Source organism: Anomaloglossus baeobatrachus, chromosome 4, assembly GCF_048569485.1.
Source record: "Anomaloglossus baeobatrachus isolate aAnoBae1 chromosome 4, aAnoBae1.hap1, whole genome shotgun sequence".
NCBI lineage: Eukaryota > Metazoa > Chordata > Amphibia > Anura > Aromobatidae > Anomaloglossus > Anomaloglossus baeobatrachus.
Genome location: NC_134356.1, coordinates 299,884,617 through 299,905,905, shown reverse-complemented (window position 1 = coordinate 299,905,905; position 21,289 = coordinate 299,884,617). Strand labels below are relative to the sequence as shown.

At 43.1% G+C, this 21,289-nt stretch overlaps 1 protein-coding gene across 4 annotated transcripts in view; it reads left to right on the top strand.

Annotated features, from left to right (window-relative positions):
- USP15 (ubiquitin specific peptidase 15) overlaps positions 1-21,289 on the top strand; it is a 174,443-nt gene that overhangs the window by 139,664 nt on the left and 13,490 nt on the right. For all 4 annotated transcript variants that reach the window (XM_075344942.1, XM_075344945.1, XM_075344943.1 and 1 more), the window contains 5 exons: positions 1,166-1,249; positions 1,347-1,441; positions 12,876-13,067; positions 13,243-13,358; positions 18,544-18,816. In XM_075344942.1, the coding sequence (XP_075201057.1) occupies positions 1,166-1,249; positions 1,347-1,441; positions 12,876-13,067; positions 13,243-13,358; positions 18,544-18,816 (760 nt within the window). The remainder of the gene's footprint in view (positions 1-1,165; positions 1,250-1,346; positions 1,442-12,875; positions 13,068-13,242; positions 13,359-18,543; positions 18,817-21,289) is intronic.

Genomic DNA, 21,289 nt, shown 5'->3' with positions numbered 1-21,289 from the left:
GTTCTTCAGTTATTCAATTGGCCAGTGCTGAGAAATCAAGCTTTAAAATCCCATGAAAATTAGCCTGTAAGTACATTGGGGCAGGATGATCTAGTCTAAGGGGTACTTTGCACACTACGACATCACAAGCCGATGCTGCGATGCCGAGTGCGATAGTCCCCGCCCCTGTCGCAGCAGCGATATGCGGTGATGGCTGGCGTAGCAAAAATTATCGCTACGCCAGCTTCACATGCACTCACCTTGCCCTGCGACGTCGCTCTGGCCGGCGACCCGCCTCCTTATTAAGGGGGCGGGCCGTGCGGCGTCATAGCGACATCACACGGCAGGCGGCCAATAAGAGCGGAGGGGCGGAGATGAGCGGGATGTAAGCATCCCGCCCACCTTCTTCCTTCTGCATATCCAACGGGATCCGCGGTGACGCCTGTAGGAGATGTTCCTCGCTCCTGCGACTTCACACACAGCGATGTGTGCTGCCGCAGGAGCGAGGAACAACATCAGACCGTCGCGTCGGCATAATTATGGTTTTCACCGACGCTGCACCGATGATACGATTACGACGCTTTTGCGCTCGTTAATCGTATCATCTAGGCTTTACACACTACGATGTCGAGAGCGACGCAGGAAGTGCGTCACTTTCGACATGACCCCACCGACATCGCACCTGCGATGTCATAGTGTGCAAAGTACCCCTAAGGCAGCCCAAATACATTTCCAGGTTCATTTCCATTTAACTTCAAAGCTCGATTTCTCAGTGCTAACACATCAGATTAATACAAAATAGGTTTGTTTTACCGGTGTTCCATATCAAGCCAAACACTAGTTTAATTAGTACAATCGTATTGACTTTTAAGGTTGTCATTAAAATTAACAATCTGTTAAAGGAACAGTTCTAAACACATCTTTTTATTGTATAAAGGTAGGTCATGTACAATGTATTTTTAAAAAAAAGTAAATATTGGGGGAAATAAAGTATCTAGCAGATATAGAAAATTGCTGTAAAATATGCAAAACCTCTAAGCAATATTCAGGCTAAGTATTATACAGTATGAGATTTGTTTGAAGTGTTCATTTAAGGGTTAATTACAACCAATATATTACAAATAGATAAATATATGATTTCTTTATAGTCTTTTTCATTCTTTGGTGTTCATTTATGTTGTTTTAGTACAAAGTAGTTGTTCCAAAGATTGGAAACATTATGGACCTTTGCACAGCCCTCTCTTCTTTATCCGATATTCCTCCAGAAAAGGTACAGTACACATTGTGACGCTTTATCTTCTGCTTATCCATTAATATTCTTGTGAATATACAGACTGAACATCTTTATTTTGTGTTACTCTTTTCAGATGGTGGTCACAGATATTTACAATCATCGATTTCACAGGATATTTGCTATGGATGAAAACTTGAGTAGCATTATGGAGCGGGATGATATCTATGTGTAGGTTTAGGAGTATAATCTGAAAAGTCAAAAGTATACAAAGTGTTATGTGTAAAATGCAACAGAAGTACTAGAAACCAAAGTAAAAATAGAATGTTCTTTATCCCTGCACAACACTGTACATATGGTTGTGGCGCAGCTTGGTTCAAGCACAGTTGCAAACCTTTGTATGGTGCCAAGCCATAGTAAACAATGTTGATGCCACAGGTCCTTCATTCATCTGATTGGCAGGGGGTGGAAAATAATTCTGACACCACTGTCCTTTTCAGCTGATTGGTGGAAGGGTAAATAATGCTTACGTTTTAGTCTTTTAATGCAGATGATTGGTGAGGGACGTAAACCATGGTAGCCGTCCGTCAGATGATTGGGTGACGGAGGGGGTAAATAATGCTGTTGCCACGGTCCCTTCATTCAACTTATTAGTGGTAAAGGAGAGGTGGACAATAGAGATGAGCCCCCCCCCCTAGTGTTGAAGTTCGGTTCGTCGAACGGCGGGTGTGGTCGGTGAATGTTCGACGAACACCTTCGAACCCCATTGAAAACAATGACAGGCAAACACATAGAAAACACCTTCTAAGGGTACTTTCACACTTGCGCTAATTTCCTTCTGTTGCAATCCGCCCTTTTGGAAAACAGCGGAATCCGTTAACGGATTCCGCTGTTTCCCATAGACTTGTATGGATGACGGATTGTGCCAAAAGTACCTGAGTTGCTTCCGCTGGCCGACGTTGCGTGGTTTACGCCGGGCGGAAGGCACGCAGCATGTAACGTTTTTTGAGCGTCGGAATCCTTGATTTTTCACTGCGCATGCTCATTTTTTTTTTTCCAGCTGAGCGCCCAGCAGCTGGCTATTGAGAGCGCTCAGCTGAGCGCTCGGCAGCCGGCTATTGAGAGCGCTCAGCTGAGCAGCCGGCTATTGAGAGCGCTCAGCTGAGCGCCCGGCAGCCGGCTGTTGAGAGAGCTCAGCTGAGCGCCCGGCAGCCGGGTGATCAGCTGATCGTTCACAATAGTCTGCTGCCGGTAAAACTGTAAAGAAAAAAAAAAGCCTTCCGTTGTTTTGTACGATCCGTTGCATCCTTTGTGCCATTATATGCAACGCATCCGTTGCATCCATCACACAACGCAATGCAACGGATGCTGTTCAACGCAAGTGTGAAACTAGCCTAAGGTGTCCAAAAGGTGACAAACAAGACACCACAAACACATGGAAAAGTGACAAGTACATATACTCATGCGGAAAGAAAAGAGCTGGACTAGTAAAAGGAGGAAGAGACACAGATATAGGCATGTCATGCCCTTCAAAAATCATGTAAAACACAGCAAGTGGACTCCAACCAGAGTCTCCCTTTTTTCCAAAAATTGGGCTACAGACACCACTTAAGTGGCATCAATTGTCCCCCAGTTGCAAACTTGACATATAGATTTGCATGAAGCACAATCAAAATCCACAAGCCTTTACTCCCCCCAGGATGACACAGGGGTAGAAAAGTCCTTGCGGATCCATGACTTGTTCATCTTGATGAACGTTAGTCTGTCCACATTGTCACTGGACAGAGGCGTGCGCTTATCTGTCAGCACACACCCAGCAGCACTGAAGACACGTTCCGAGAGAACATTTGACTGCGGGACACGGAAAGATCTCCAAGGCATAAGTGGCGAGCTCAGGCCATTTTTCCAGATTGGAAGCCCAAAATGAGCAAGACTCCAATTGCAGAGTCATGGCATCGATATTCACTTGGAGATACTCCTGTATCATCCTCTCCAGGCGTTGACTATGTGTCAGACTTCTTGTGTCTTGTGGCCTTGCAAAGGATGGTCTAAAAAATTCATGAAACTATTCCATAAAATTGCTGTTACCACCAGATATGGTGTTGCTGGTACGGTTTGACTGATGATGACTCGACAGTCCCATGGTTTGCAAGTTAGAACTGTGAGATTCACTGTGCACCACTGGTGTTTAGTGGAAAAGCCGAGCTAAGATTGCATAACAGCTTCTGCTGATACTCCTGCATACGTGCGTCCCTTTCTATGGCTGGAATTATTTCGGCAAATTTTGACTTGTACCGGGGATCTAAGAATGTGGCAACCCAGTAGTCAGCATTACTTCTAATTCTGATAATCCGAGGGTCATGTTGTAGGTAGTGCAGCAAGAAGGTGCTCATGTGTCTTGCGGATCCATGCGGACCAAGTCCTTGCTGTGTTAGTGGCGGCGAGGTGAGAATCATGCTTCCTTCCTCTGACCTCTCCCCCAAACCTCGAACAACAGAAATGTGATCAAGGTCTCCCTCATCTGCTGAGTCTTCCATGCCCATCGCCAGTTCGTCCTCCATTTCTTCCTGGGCTCCTTCACCTTCCTCAACAGTTTGGCTGCTACCATGCGCCCTTGTTAATCCCTCTCTCCCACCATCCCATGCCTGCCGCCTTGGTGATGCTGACCGTCTAGACCTTGTAGATCTTGGTATCCCTTTCACATATGAATCCTCCTGTACTTTCTCCCCTTCCTCTTGTCCCACCACCTGATTCCGAATACTGTTTAGCGTGTGCTCCAGCATGTAAATGACAGGAATTGTCATGCTGATAATGGCATTGTCAACGCTAAACATCTTCGTTGCCATGTCGAAACTGTGCAGAAGGGTGCATAGGTCATTGATCTGAGACCACTCCAGCAGCATGATCTGCCCCACCTCTGGATCTCGTTGGCCCAGGCTAAACGTCATAACGTATTGCACCAGGGCTCGGCGGTGCTGCCACAGTCACTGCAACATGTGGAGAGTCGAATTCCAGCGTGTCGACAAATCGCATTTCAGGCGGTGAACCGGCAGGCCGAAAGACTTCTGGAGCGATGCAAGTCGTTCAGCTGCGGCGTGTGAACGCTTGAAGTGAGCACATAGTAACTGTCCCCTGTACAGAAGCCTATCTACGCTGGGATAGTGGGTTAAAAATTGCTGGACAACAAGATTCAACACGTGAGCCATTCAAGGCACGTATGTCACCTTGCCCCAGCGAAGGGCCGCACCCAGGTTTGCAGCATTGTCGCACACGGCCTTCCCTGGCTGCAGGTTGAGTGGAGACAACCATTGACGAAACTCTGTCTCCAGAGCTGACCACAACTGGTCAGCTGTGTGACTCACATTTCCCAGACATTTCAACTTAAAGACCGCTTGATGCCGTTTTGCTCTGCTGCCAGCATAGTAAGGAGGTATACGGGATTCTTTGTGTGCAGTTACAACGCGGGTGGCCTGACCAGACAGGCTTTGGGCGGAGGTGGAGGACCCAGACAAGGTGGAAAAGGCAGAAGCAGTTAAGGAACTTCTACATGCAGAGGATTGACGCACAACTCGTGGGGACGGCAAGACTTGTACAGCAAACCCTTCTCCATCTCTCACCATAGTTACCTAGTTCCCAGTCAGCGACATGTAATGCCCCTGTCCATGCTTACTGGTCCAAGTATCTGTGGTGAAATGCACCCTGTCACACACAGAGTTTCTCAAGGAAGCGGTGATGTTGTGTGTGACATGCTGGTGTATCGCAGCCACACCATTTTTGGAGAAATAGTGGTGACTGGGCATCTGGTACTAGGGCACTGCGACGGACATATGGTCTCAAAAATCCTCTGTGCCCACCACGCGGAAAGGCAGCATTTCTGTAGCCAACAGCTTGCATATGGTGAAAGTCAATCTCTTAGCTTTGTCATGGCTAGGAGGAAATGGTCTTTTACTTGTCCACATCTGAGGGACCGAGGGCTGGCTGCTGTGCTGAGACGGCGTTGAGGATGGTGTCCCTGGAAAACTGCTGGTCTGTGAGGAAAGTGCAGGCGGAGACATAATGTTGCCTTCATCTAAAGGTGGTGCTCTCGATGTCTGAGAGAGCTCAACACCAGCAGCTGTTTCAATTTCCAAAACAACTGACGACCTGCCAATCACATTGCCTGTTTCAGTTAAAGAGGTGGAAGGTCTGTGTCCAAAAGCATGTGTGACTGCTGTCCCCACAGTCATAGAGGATGAAGAACGCGCGGATGCTCTTGAAGGGGCAGATGGTGGTTGGCCCCCTCCGCTAGGCCGCATTGTAACACAGTGAGTTTCCCACTGCGACTTATGCTTCATATCCGTGTGACGGTTCATGGACGAAGTAGTTAAACTGTTGAGGATTTGGCCTCTACTTAGAGATTGGCGACAAATCTTACAGATGACATGAGTTGGGAGATCCTTTGCGATGTCAAAAAAGGACCAGGAAAGGCTTATAGCCCATGCGACCTGCAGAGCCACGCCAACTTGTGCTCAGAGGCAGAGTTGTGGCTGAGGATGCAGTTGTTGACGTGCTTCCAGTACTCAGTCTGTTTCCAGGAAGGTGCAAGCTAACCTCGTTGTCAGTCGCATCCTCCTCCACCGCCTCTGCTGACCTCATCGAGTGCCTGACTGTGGGTTGACAGTAAGTGGGATCTACAACCTCATCATCACCCTGTGTGTTTGCACTCACCTCGTCCTCAGAGCCAACCTCTTCCTACCCTGACCGAATAGTTAAGTTGTCATTCCATTCAGGTATCTGAGTCTCATTGTCATCAGCATGTTCCTCATTGTCGCCACTAAGAGGAGTTACAGTTTGGGAATGAGGGTCTACATTATGCTCAGAACCTTCTTCATCTGGGCCTGAATCTGACTCACAAAGCTTCTGGGCATCAGTGCAGATCATTTCCTTGTCTGGACTCACTGTAGCTTTGGAGCAGACCTCTGATTCCCAGGCTATATTGTGACTGAACAGCTCTGCAGACTCAACCATCTCTGTTACCCCATACTCTGCAGGGCGGAGACTTGAGAGCTGGTAGAAAGCAAGTGCGATTGGGGTGTCAACTCAGAGGACTGGAGTCTTTGGGATGTTGAAGTAGAGGTGGAGGAGAGGCCACTTAATGGAGCACTTGAGATCCATTCAAGCATCTGCTGTTTTTGTGCCTCATCTACCTTTCCGTAACAAAGTGATCATATCAGATTATCCACGGAAAGTAGTAGACATCTTACTTTTGCTGGAAGATGGTCTTTCTTCAGTAGATGTTACTGTTGCTTTACCACCTACCCCACGGACACAAACTTTTTTTCCCTTTCCAACACGCCTGTTCCTTTTTCCACCAGCATCTGTCCTTTTGCCACTCATTTTGTTTGTGAACAAATTGGACGCTGTTTGTTGCACTTAAAATTGCGTAGCAGAAATGGAGAGATGGTGTAGAATGCAGAGGTGGTGTAGCTTTCTTGTCAGCAGAGGAAGTTTCACTTACTATCCCAGATGATGAAACTATGCCCCAAGGAACTGCCTGCACTTTTTGCACTTAAAATTGCATAGCAGAAATGGAGAGATGGTGTAGAATGCAGAGGTGGTGTAGCTTTGTTGTCAGCAGAGGAACGTCACTGACTATTCCAGACAATGATACTATGCCACTAAAACTGCCTGCACTTTTTGCAGTTAAAATTGCATAGCAAAAATGGAGAGATGGTGTAGAATGCAGAGGTGGTCTAGCTTTCTTGTCAGCAGAGGAACCCTCACTTACTATCCCAGACAATGAAACTATGCCCCAAAGAATTGCCTGCACTGTTTGCACTTAAAATTGCGCAGCAAAAATGGAGAGGTGGTATAGAATGCAGAGGTGGTATAGCTTTCTTGTCAACAGAGGAACCCTCACTGACTATCCCAGACAATGAAACTATGCCCCAAGGAACTGCCTGAGCTGATTTAGACAGATGCTGTGATAAACCCTTGCGCAGCACTGGCACAGACCTGCCTAGCAAAAATGGCTATGAACTGCTGTAATGTAGCCCTGAAAAGGGCTGAATTTACAAGTAGTCCCTAATCCCTAAACCGATGTGTAGATTGCACTGTATAAGTGTATAGCGCACACTGCAGCAGCGGGAGCGGTGCCTGTCACACACCCGCAGCAGAGAGATAATGGCGGCGATGGGGAAAATGGCCGGGTCTTATAGGGCAAAGACATGTGACATGCCCTTGCTTGTTTGGCAAAAATCCACTTTGCTGTGTGTGTGTCTGTGATTGGCTGACAGCCTGGCCCGCCCCACTGTACGCACGGTTAGGGAAAAAAAAATGGCGATCGCCATTCTTTCAGCACTCAGCAACACTGATCTCAACCCCGTCCCCCCCGCACACTATACGCTTAATTTTGATAATATCATTAGTAACAGTGACTGACCGTATTAGAGTGAAAAGCCAGCTAGTAACTAGCTACGCTTTTGGTGATGAAACCGTTATCGAACGGTAACTCGAACGGCCGAACTTGAAGCAAATCGTTCGAGTTCGTCGAACGACTCGAACACCTCCCAAAATAACTCGAATTTGAAATTGGCGAACGGTTCGAATCGAACATCGCTCATCTCTAGTGGACAATGCCTATGCCTGGCAAGGGTTCTTGCAGTTGGACTTCTAAAGATAAAATAATAATGAGTATCCTAAACATAGGCCATCAGAAAACTCTTTACCATGTGTGTCTAAACAAACTATTATTGGTTAATCAAACTTTTACTTTAGAAGAATGAGGAAAGGGGTACTTAAAGGGATTATTACCTTTGGGGAAAAAAAAAATCTTCCTTAAGTGCATGCATTTGGGGCTAAAAATCATGTTTGCAATTAGGTTTCATTAAAAAAAAATGCATCAGTTGCCTGTTATAGCTTCTCTATTACACTGTCTGTTGCTGACTGCAGCATGAGTTTGCGCACTTTATCTTTGTTTTAACAGATGTGTTGAGGATAGGATTTTATGGCACTCCCTAATATACAGTTATGAAAGGTTCTTCTCCTGCCCTTGTTACTGCAGTTTCCTCACAGACTGCACAATTATCCAGTCCATAAAGTGGCCATTAATGGAGCAGCATGTGACCAGATCTGTCCATCAGCCTCATCCAATAGAAATGCAGATTTCTCATGTGAGATTTTCAGCTGGACAAGGGCTGATGGACAGATTTGATCACTTTCTCTTCCACCATCATTGCATGAATTGAAAAACTGTGCAGTCTGAGGAAATCTGCACTAATAAGGGCAGGAGAAGAACCTGTCATACTAGTATCATAGAATCATGTCCTCAACACATCTGTTGAAATAAAGATAGTGTGGCCAAACCCATTAACTCATTCTGCGGCCAGAAGCAAATAGTGCACAATGGATTATGAAAACCCAAGTGCAAAAATGATTTTTATCCAAAATTGCAAGCAATTAAGTAAGAAAAAAATTCAAACCACTTTAATCCGTTTCAATCAGTAGTCGGCTCAGCGTTATGCAAGTGTAGTTTTAAACTGGTTTGATGGAAGAGTGAACATAAAACAGATGAGAAGTTCCAGAAGTCAAACTAAAAATGTTGCTACTAACGCACTTCAAGCTTGCAGACTGTGACTAGGAGCCTGAAAGCATGACCGACTGGAATATTTTTATGTTGACTACCACATACAGTCTCAATTCTGGATCTTCTCACCTCTATTGGATTTTTTTTCTGTTACTGTTTGAGTAACTGCATCTGAAATCCAATTTTCTTCATCGCTTCATGGTCTTCCTCCCTGACCGTATGTCTTTTGGCATTTCACATCAGCTACTGTCCTTTCACTTCACTCCCCTGCTCTGCTCTCCTGCCCTGGGTCGGGTCAATCTAGTGACGTGGTTGGCGAGCTCCTGCCCGAAGGCCAGTCAGCTTGGTCTTGTTCAATCACACCCCAACTAATCAACGCAGTCAGCATGCTCCTATCTACCAGCCAATGTCTTCTCCTTGCCCTTCACCCACCGTCAAGTCAAAATGGGTGTTTAATCTCCTGTCGGCTATAGGTCCTGCCCCTTCCGCTTCCTATTATTTGGTCGGTGAGATTCTCCTTGGATATTTTCCAGGGTTGGTTATTGAATCCTGACCATCACTCCTCATCACTTTTTATTTGTGTGGCTGCACTATATTGCACTTCTGCACTTGGTCAGAGTCGAAGCGCCCTCGGGCACTATCCTGTTGAGGTTTAACCACGCTTTTCGCTCATCGGAATGTTGGACCAGGTAGGTTGCGTGCTACTTAGGGATCTAACACCTGTGGTCACCCCAGTGGCTCCTAGTTCTCCCTATTCCTTTTTCTTGTCTGCCTTTCGTAATCTCCGAGTTCAGAGAAGACAATGCCAGCTCAATATTCTGGTTAATTATTATGCTATCTACTGCAAGGGCAAGTTTCCCAGGGGCCAAGCAGTAGTGTATTGCGCTGCTTGAACCCTACTGCCTCCTCTGCCAATGACTGCTCAGTTGACCCACCCAGCCTGTGAGGAGGATGACTCACCACTCTCCGTTTAGGCCCTGTTTTTGTTCATTCAGTAGCTAAGTTAATCAAGGTATCTCAGACCCCGGTTATTGTTGTGGAACAATTGCCTTGGAAGTCTATCGCTCCTGGGACTCTTGACTGCTACCCTGAGTGTGTCAAACCCACCAGCTATCCCAGCTCAGCTGATCTTGGAGACGATACAAGCGGCCTTGGTTCAGTTCATCATCCCTGTCACTGTCTGTCTCCTGATATGAGGTCATGATCTCGCTCCCCACCTCCTGAGGCCGCTTCACTCAAAGGCCAGATCCCAGTTCCAAGTTAGATTCAGATTTGGATGTCTATCAATTAGGGAAGTTAAGGGAGATGATTTATAGACCAGTATTAGACTATCTTTATACGTTAAGGAGGCAGATGTCCATCCCTCCATTGGGTCAGTGTTCTTTAGAACAGGCAGACATATGACTGAATGTTTCTCCAGCCACAAAGAGTTTGTGGTGATACTGCATAAGGGATGAGAGCACCCAGACAGATATTTTTACAGACCTAGACACTTAGAGGTTTTGTATCCCTTCCCAGCGTAGCTGGTGGCAACTTGGCTGTTCCCTCCAGTTGTTGACACTTGGGTGTCTAACTTGTCTAAAACTACCATCCTCCCTCTTCCAGAAGTAGCAACGCCAAAGTACCCTACGGACTGAAGTAATAAGTACATGACCAAGTCAGCGTTTAAATCTGCATGCTCTGCTTTATGACTAACCTTTGCCGCCACTTACAGTATATCACAAAAGTGAATACGCCCCTCAGATTTTTGTAAATATTTTATTATATCTTTTTTTGGGACAACACTGAACATTTTGACATATTTTGATACAATGTAAAGTAGTCAGTGTACGGCTTGTATAGCAGTGTAAATTTGGTGTGCCCTATAAATAACTCAACACACAGCCATTAATGTGAAAACTGCTGGCAACAGAAGTGAGTACACCCCTAAGTGAAAATGGCCAAATTGTGCTCAAAGTTTCAATATTTTGTATGGCTACCATTCTTTTCAAGCACTGTTTTTAACTCTCTTGGGTATGGAGTTTGGCACCTGTGGCAGGGTACTAGTATCCATTTCTGTGGCGGAATGGATGAATGTGGTTGACCGGATCTCTCAGACTGGCAAGAATCTATGTTTTAGATGCAGTCAGCTGTGAGACTCAGACAATGAGCAACATTGCACTTATATGCCGCATTCTCTGTCTCAGAGCTTGGAAGGTGGATCTTGTTTCCAAAAGATACCTTACAGGCAGTTCTTTTTAGGGTGCTTGCCTGTTTGGGACCACATTGTAAAGGATTATTGCTGATGACACCGGCAGCAGAAGTATGTTACTACCTCTTTCAAGGACAAGCATTCCATTTCGGAGCCGCATAACTTGCTCATCAGTTGTTCTTTCTATCAGTTCCCAACTACACCTGGTCCCAATCAAAAGGACAGACCACAGGCTCCCCATGCAAGAAATAGGCTATGTTTCAAATCTGCACTATCCTGTTGACTGCCAGGAACAAGCCCTCTTGCACTAGAAGCAACAGACAGAACAATGCATAACAGGGAACCCCCCCACTCTGGGATTTTGCTCAGGTGTGTGGTCATTTCCTTCTCTTCGAGGATGGATGGATAAGGGCTGTCATTGATGTCTGGGTCAAAGAAGTGATGTCCTCCCATTACAGTTTTTAATTCACCATGCTCCAACAAAATCATTTTTTTTCTTTTTTCAGATCTCGTGCCCCTGTACCCCGCCATAAGATCCAGTTTTGGCCAAGTTATAATGTCTCTTCTTCAGGAAGGAGTCATTACATCGGTCCTGTCTCTGGAGCGTTTCAAGAGTTTCTACTCCAATCTGTTTATCATTCCCCGCAAAAGAATACTAAGCATGGCCCATCCTGAATGTAAGACAACTAAATGAGAAGGTTTGACTGCGCCACTTCAGAATGTTGTCCCTCAGCTCAGTCATCACTTCCATAAAACCTAGGGACTTTTTGTCTTCAGTGGACATTCAGAATACTTACCTTCACATTTCCATCTTCCCAGCTCACCAAAGGTTTCTGCTTTCTCCACGTGGCTGTTTCTTAATCAGAGAACTTGGACAGTCTACAGATCAACTTTGGCACCATGTCTCATTTTCGGGAGGATTCTTAATATGGCGCTGTCATGTCCCGACACACCTACATTTTTTAGGCATGTGTCTCGATGCACTACATATCAAAGTCTTTACTGAAGGAGAAGAGACTTGCTCTTCAGCTCGACATCCGGTCATTGAGGCGACTAGTGAGATTCCCCACTCTGTTTCATTCTACACCCCTGTAAAACACTTTTCTTATCGGGATAGGTCGGTTCTCTTCTTTGATCAGCTTCTTTTACCCTTTCATGTCCATCAATCTCTTGGATGGTGGTTAACATTGCCCCTGTTATAACAAAGGCATTGCTTCCACGCTATTCAGTGACAGCCACCAGTCTGCTTAGCTGAGGTACAGTCTTCCATCAGTTCTCTGTTCAGAGTTCATGGAGCAGTCAGATGTCTTCAAATCGACGTACTGGAGTTCAGAGCCATCCATCTGTCAGTTTTTGATTGGCACGTATTTGATTGGCACCCTTTGATTGAAAGTACCATTTTTTGGGTCTATACATCCAAAGTCAGCACGATAGTTCCACCATGGTGGCATACATCACACATCAGGGTAGAACTCTGAGTCAATCAGCAATGGCAAAGATTTTGCATTGAGCGGAAAACAGAGTGCCATTGAGGTCAGTGAATCACATACCCAGAGTGGACAATTGTGAAAAATAAATGTTCCTTTTTTGTTTTCTTTTGCTGTAGGCCTGCCTTAGTTTTGTTTGTTTTTTAATTTATTACTCCTTGAGGTCGACACGGGTTCTCAAGAGTACTTACATTAATGATTTCCTCTTTTTCCTTCTTTTAATATTGTACTTTATGGTATTACTTCCTACTTGGATGTGACTGATCTCTGTAACACTTTCTGTATCCCTGATGGATTGTATCCATTTTATACTGTCACACTTGTATCAACTGTTGTGAAAGAAAAAAAAAATTCAAAATACGGTACACATTATAAAATCTGCTGTGGTTTTGCTGTATCTAACTATATACTTTGTTTTTGTAGATTTGAAACGTCGATCAACAGGACCGAAGATACAGAGCAGGTGATAATTCCTATTTATCTTCGAGAGAAGTTCCGTCATACCAGTTACAGCCATCACCACGGATCAACGTTGTTTGGCCAACCTTTTCTTCTAACCGTGCCTAGAAACATCACTGAAGATAAGCTGTATAACTTGCTTTTAGCAAGAATGTGGTATGTATTCCAAAAAACTACATACCTTTGTTTTTAAGCAGATTTAGATCATGCTGTGTCTTGTTTCCAAGTATCCATCTCTTGTGCTGTACTATGGATAATCTATGTAGATATGGCAATCTATTACTTCTTGTGTGTGACTTTACTTTCTCCTTTTATTTTCTACTGTGTGTAGCCGATATGTAAAAATCACAAACGACAGTGAGGAAAATGATGGCCCCTTACACTGTAATAAAGAACATACCATAAATGGCAATGGCCCAAATGGTATCCATGAAGAGGGTTCCCCAAGTAAGTAATGTCAATTAAAGGGAAAAAACTCACATGACACAAATGTCACTAAGAAACTTTTTACAAAAAAGCAGACAAACGTCAGTTTTTCATGGATGCATTTATCGTCATTTCCATTACTTATTATTATTACATATCTAGATTGATTGTTAAATGAAATCTAGAGTACAAGCCAGAGGTGTTCATCATGTAGCATCTTTAGGTTTACAGAAGCAGGTGGGGAACAAATAGAAATAGTGTCACGATACATAACAAAGACCCTGCTGATATACTGTGTACATAAAGACACATATACTGAACATCCTACATAGAGTGGTGTGAAAAAGTGTTTGCCCCTTCCTGATTTCTTATTCGTTTACATGTTTGTCACACTTAAATGTTTTAGATCACCAAACAAATTTAAATATCAGACAAAGATGACACAAGTGCAGTTTATAAATTAAAGTCTTTATTATTAAGGTAACAAGAAATCCCAACCTACAGGTGAAACGTGAATGCCCCCTAAACCTAATAACTGGTTGTGCCACCCTTAGCAGCAACAACTGCATTCAAGCATTTGCGATAACTGGCAAGGAATCTTTTACAACGCTCTTGATGAACTTGAACCGCCTTGTTAAGGTCATGCCACAGCATCTCAATCAAATAAAAGTCAGGACTTTGACTAGGCCACTCCAAAGTCCTCAATCAAACTCACTTGTGGAAAGTAACAGGTGTGGGCAATATGAAAATCACACTTGAAATATGAAAATTTCTCATGAGTACGCAGATACCCTGTATGCAGTTGAAAATTGTTGTTTAGGTGCACGGCAAAGCTCAAAAGGGAAGGAGCATTATTTCACTTTTGGAATGCAAAAATAGCTGGAATCTAAACCCTCCCACGTGTCACCAATTTTGGAAACTAAACTCCTCAAGAACTTTATCTTGATGTGGGGTGACCACCTTGAACCTACAGGTGCTTCATACAATTTTATAATGTTGAGCTGAGAAAATGGGTAAAAAAATTTTTTTACCACAAAAGTGTTGCTTTAGCCACAATTTTTTCATTATCATGAGGGTAACAGGAGAAAGTGGACCATACTATTTGTTGTGCAATTTCTCCTCCTATTGTTTGGGTGCACGGCAGAATTCGTTAGGGAAGGAGCGTCATTTCACTTTTGGAGCACAGATTTTCCTATATTAATTTGAGGACACCAGTTGCAAAGCCCCTAAGTGCCAGAACAGCAAAAGCACCTTCAAGTCACCACATTTGGGAATACATCTAATAATTTTGTCTCTGGAAAGCACCCGTGGAGTCAAAAAGCGGTGAATGTTGCAGAATTAAAAATTGTGAATAAGCCATTTTAATGCCCAGTACATTGCAGTGCCCGTACATTGTGCCCATCTCTTGCTTCTAGAATAACACACCCCTTAAATTTAGTGGCCTTTCCTCACTGCAATAATGCCAAACAAGTGGAGGCTAACTGTAGTTTAGTTACATTTTGGTGTTCAAAAGGGACGGGTGCATTTGAATTTGGGAATGCAGATTTTGCTGGATTTCTTTTTGAAGAGAAGCCATAGCATTTTTCCAGAGCCTTTGCGATACCAATAACCTGGAAGCCCCCTATATTTTTGTTAACAACAGATGACAGATCTGAGTGGGGACTTGATTTTTTTGTTGGTAGAAGTTGAATGCTATGGTGGCAGTTTGGGGTTCAGACCTTTTTGAATCAGTTCACATTTATCCTGTGCTCTGTGCTAAGCACTTATATTAGGGTTTTCAGCTACATCTCCGTAATTAGTATTTCAGATGAAACTCCCTTCACTAATGAGACAGCAGAGTTACTCTGGACTCCGTTTGGCCTCTGTTCAGTGGTGTCCATCTTTTCAAAGGTGCACAAAACTAACAGGTCAGACAGGAGTTCAATATGACTCCCTCTTTCTCATTACAGTAAATTTTCCATTGGGATTTTTGTCTGGAACGAACACATAAGCCCCGACGTAAGCACTCCACGTAAAGTGCAGGATAAATGGGAGCTGAGCCTTACTGTGATCTTTGGGAGGCAGAATGAACAAATCAACAGCAGTTGTTGAAGAATTGGTTTTATTTCTATATTTTCTATGCCGTTCACCGTGCAGTATGTTATAAAGCAGCTTGTTTCCTAAGGTCAGTAGCATTTCAGCAATACCAGATTTATATAGTTTTTTTTAGGTTTGTCTTACATCACACTAAATAAACGCTTTTTTTCTACAAAGTAAAGGTTTCTTGCATCACCGTATTTTATAGTTTTTTTTTATTTTTCTGCTGACAGTCATGTGAGGGCTTGTTTTTTGCAGGCTGAGTTGGAGTTCTCATTGATACCATTTTGGGCCACACAATGTTTTTTGATTGCTTTCTATTCCACTTTTTATGAGGCATAATCAAAAAGAAACAGTAACTCAGGAATTGTTGGGTTTTTTTTTTGGGGGGGGGGTTGGAGAAGGGGGAGGTTTACACCATTCACCATGTCGTAAAAGTGATGACAGCTTTATTCTTCTGGTCAGTAGTATTACAGCGATACTACTCTTATATTGTATTTTTAAGTTTTGCCAATTTTACACATTTTAAAACTATTTTATACAAAAAATTGAGTTTTTGCATTGCTATATTCCGATAGCTGTAGCTTTTTTTTTTTCTTTGACAAAGCTGTACAATGGCTTGTATTTTGGAAAACAAAATGATGTTTTCAGCGGTACCATTTCTTTTTACATATTACTTTTTGATTGCGTTTCATTTACCACTTTTGTCAGCTGTATGATGTAAAGATGTAGTTTTTGCTACTTTTTTAATTATTTTTACGGTGTTCACTGAAGGGGTTAACTAGTATGACTATTTTATAGGTCACATTGTTTTTTTGGGGGGTTTTGTACATAACTATGTATTTATTGGTATAATATTTTTTTCAGGGTTTTTTTGGTCTTTATTTTTTTATTGATTTTTCTTTACATTTCCTTAGTCCCTATATAGAACATTAACTTTTATTAGTCTTACCACTGTTATAATACATTATAAATATCAGTGAATACCACACAACTCCAGGCACATTTAAGGAAGGTGAGAGGCACCCAACTGTCACGTCAGACTATTCAAAACCATTCACATCAGTGTGGTCTTGGTGCTAAACGACTGCAAGGATACCTGACCACACCACCAGGCATAGGCATCATTATCTTGCATGGACCAGGGAGCATCTATGCTGACCAACTCTGTGTTCACTGACGAACGTCTATTCATGCTGAGCAGAAATGACTGCCACCAACATTGCTGGAGGCATCAAGGAGAGCCCTATGCATCATCCTCTGCTGTCACCAGATGAGCCTTTTGGTGGTGTTACAGTGTGGGCAGGTGAGTCTAGTCAGAACTGCCATACACTTTGTAACTGGTACAGTGACAAGCCCTTGCTACTTGAATAACATCAGTAATCCAGCCATTGTTCCTCTGCATGAACAACACCGTCCTGATTTCGTCTTCATGGACGACAATGCTCCAGATCATTGAAGACTGGAGTACCTCAAATGGAGTGGCATACACTTTCTCCATACCCAAATCCTATAGAAAACTTATGGGATCAACTAATTCACCATGTGGAGGCTCGCAACTCTGTACCCAAGAACCTTAATGACCTGATTATCTCCCTTCATGCTTCATACAGAGTGGGATGTCATGCCTTAGCAGACGATAACTCAACTTGTGAACAGCATGTGACATCGTTGTCAAGCTATAATTGCTGGTCAAGGCCACATGGCAAGTTGAGACGGGGGTGGTTACACCCACCACTGCTGTTGGCTTTTGTTTCAAGAAATTGTTTGAGATGAGCAAATCACCATTGCATGCTTCTACTTAAATGCCATACTTTCATAATAATATATCACTCTATCGTAAACTTCTTGCATTTTCACAAATTTCACCTGAAAGCTTAAATGTCCCTTTTTGTGAGCAGTGGACATAGACACTACACATAAATACTACACCACCAATACATACGCTATGTTCTACACACAAGTATACATTAACAGAAGCACCATGCTCTGCACCTCTTGAAGCCACTTTACACTCCTTGCTTCGCTAAGGCAGAACGTTTGGTCTCTGGTGCTAGCACAGGGCTTTTTGAAGCTTTTGCTGAATGTAGATGGAATAATCTCATGAGGAGACACAGGGTTGCAGCTGAACATTACAGTCCATGCTGCCGTTAAGGAAGATGTTTTAGCCATGTTAAAGATGCTTTATACTGCTATCAGTAAAATACTGCAGTATAGAGCAACCGATTCTGGAATTTGGCTATCATTTTAACAACTGGATGGGATGAAGTGGCTGAATCATACCCCTACTAAGTAGTCAGAGTTCTGAGGGGAGTCTGCATGATTTAGTTATGGGACTAAGGTGCTCATATCCCTGTCGTTTGCGGTCAACCGAACGCACCCACTGAATGGATCCCTGCACACCAGATCAGGAGAGGCATAAGATCTGCAATCTGTTTGTAGGGTGAGATTTCTGATTATACACACTTCATGGCTCCTTCTATTAAGCACTTGTCGAACTACGATGTATAGTTTTGTTGTTTTTAGTGGACTATTTCCATATATACCCACCTATTTCAATGGGAATTTTTTTTTCGGACTGCAAATATAAGTTGGCAGCAAACACCTAAAGGCATCTAACAAATTGCCCTACGATAAACAAGCGGATGCTCTTAGACTCACTGAGGGGGCCTGAAACACCTGCTTGGATTAAAACTTAACAATATATTTATTTGAGCATGGTAGTATATAAGGTGATATGGATGTAGATGCCCAGTTGGCATATAGCATGTGTTTTTAGCAGAGCCCCAAATGGAAGTATGTTGGGCTGCTCAGTTCATTTAGTATGAAGAGAACATAATGCTGGAGCGAATAGACATGAGGTACCCAGTCAATTCAGGTCCTGAAAGCTTAATGTTTTCAGGACCTTTGATATTTATTTAATCTATATTTGACTTTATTTTTGACAAATATTACAGTTAATTCAATGTCAAGTAACTATAGTCACTTCCATTACAGTAAAAATAAAAAAAAATCCTTCAATATGATTTGTAGCAGCTTTTCTATTTCTGAATCCTTTCCTGTTTACTATGTAGTCAGTAAAAAGTGGCATGTTTTCGGTATTGTGATAAAACTGTGCCTGTTTTCCAAGGTGAAATGGAAACTGACGAACCCGATGACGAGTCTAGCCAGGATCAGGAGCTTCCTTCAGAGAATGAGAACAGTCAGTCAGAAGACTCTGTTGGAGGAGATAATGATTCAGAAAATGGATTGTGCGAAGAAACTTGCAAAGGACAATCAGCCACAGGGCAGAAAAAGCGCATGTTTACATTCCAGTTTACTAACTTGGGCAACGCTGACATCAGTTACATCAAAGATGATACTCGATACATCAGATTTGATGACCGACAACTCAGGCTAGATGGTAAGTTTAGTGTTTGTTTCAGTATTGGGCAGAAGTTGCAGTATCTCCTGCAAAGGAGCCATCTATGTCTGTGCGTGCTAGCTATTTTTTAGTAACAGACTTCTGCACACAAGATTGGGCAGTGTCCAAAACAGGAACTCTGTTCCTATAAAAGCTCTCCATCAGCCATTATTGCCAGACTTTCAGCACTTATTTATAAGGAATAACCTTCCTCTGCTGCCTAACATGGTGTGTTGTGATACCCCAACACCTTGCTCCTGAGCCATATATATATATATATATATATATATATATATATATATATATATATATATATATATATATATATATATATATATGTATATATATATACATATGTATATATATATATATATATATATATATATATATATAGATATAGATATAGATATAGATAGATATAGATAGATATATATAGATGTATATATATATAGAGATAGATATATATATATCTATATATATATATATATATGAGAGAGAGAGAAATTACGGATCCCACTACTACTGCAGGCTGAGATTGGACCTGATGTGCTTTTGTCACCCACATGTACCACTGTTTCCTATGGAAGAGGCTGATTTGTCATTTAGTACATACCCCAGTTCTCTACTCAATGACTATGCTGCCGCCACTGTTATTATGGCAGTGTGGGCCTGCAGGCATTTACCGCAGTCAGTATTACTATACTTAGGGTGCTAGGGTCCTTATCTTTTGCTAATGGTATGCTACTGTCACTAGACGGTGAGGACGCTGAGGGGTTCCCTCACTGTTACTGAACATGGTGGGGGTCTGTATGGGACTGTTTGTGATGAATGTTGTTTGCGGTGAATCCTTGTTAGTACTGCCATGTATGTTGTGAATTTGTTTATCACTATGTCCATGTAAATGGTGAATGTAGATCTGTGTGTCTGGCAAATGTGGGTATTAGTGTTTCCGTGTGTGTGGTGAATTTGGCTATCAGTCTGTCTATTCTGCCAGTGATGTACGTATGTGAGATGTGCGTGTGTCAGGAATGTACAAGCTATGGTAGGTTATCGCTATCCTCTTCTCCCATGTGGTAACTCCAGGAAGGATGATGCAGTGGACGAACTTTAAGGTAGTTTATTCACAGTAATTTGATATGATGAGGTAACATGTCAGGAAAGATGAAGGGAAGGGTAAAAAATGCAAGATGGAGGATAAAGGTAACAGAATACTTTCTTCAGTCCTGTTGCTCATACTGCCAAGGTGGTACTGACCAGAGAGAGAGTGATGTGAGCAAACAAGATAAGAAGAGTTACAGAGAGAGAGGCATTATGGGAAATTACAGCTATAATACATGAACAACATATTACAATAATGGCCAGTAGATGGCAGCAAAGTTCAGCAAACACAGTACAGCCATCATATCTATAGAGTGATCAAATCAAGACATTGTAGTAAATATATGTCCTTAAATGGATGTAACCTTCTGAAGAGAATGGCTGAACATCACACTGTCAATGTGTAAAGCGAATGTGGGCATCATTGCATCCATGTGTTTGGTGAATGTGGATATTTGTGCATCCATGTGTGTGGGTATGTATGCTTCCATGTGTGTGGTGAATTTAGTTATCAGTCCATCAATGTGTGTAGTGCATGTGGGTATCCTAGCATCCATGTGTGTGGTGAATGTGGATATTTGTGTGTACATCTGTCTGTAGAATATGGGTATTTGTACGACCATGTGTGTGGAAATGTGGTTACATATGCGTCCGTGTGTGTGGTGAATTTTTATCAGTCCATCAATGTGTGTAGTGAATGTGTTTCATCTTTGTGTGAGGGGAATGTGGGTATGTGTGCATTTGTATCAGTCTGTCAATGCATGTAGTCAATGTGGGTATCATTGCGTCTATGTGGGCTGGGAATGTGGGAATTTATGCATCTTTGTGTGTTGAGAATGTGGATGTGTGTCCATGTGTCTGCGGAATGTAAGTGCGTGTGCGTCCATGTGTGTGGTGCGGGGGTGCCCAATGTATAGGGAATGTGGAAATAGTTGCTGGTGTGTGTATCCATATGTGGGGGGGATGTTTGTGTGTGGGGGATGTGTGTGTGTCTGTGTGCGTGCGTCCGTGTGTGAAAAATGTGGTGTGTGCGCTCGTCCATGTATGTGGTGAACGTGTGTGTGTTTGTGCGTCCATGTGTGTGAGGGATATGTGTGTGTGCTTGTCCATGTATCCGGTGGGTGTGTGTGTTTGTGCCTCCATATGTGGGTGTTTGTGCGTCCATGTGTGTGGGAAATGTGGGTGTGTGTGTGTGCGCTCATCCATGTATCCGGTGGGTGTGTGTGTTTGTGCGTCCATGTGTGTGCGGGAAGTGAGTGTGTGTGCACTCGTCCATGTATGTGTTGAACGTGGGTGTGTGTGTGTGTTTGTGCGTCCATGTGTGTGAGGGATGTGGGTGTGTGTGTGTGCCTCCACATGTATGAGAAATGTGGGT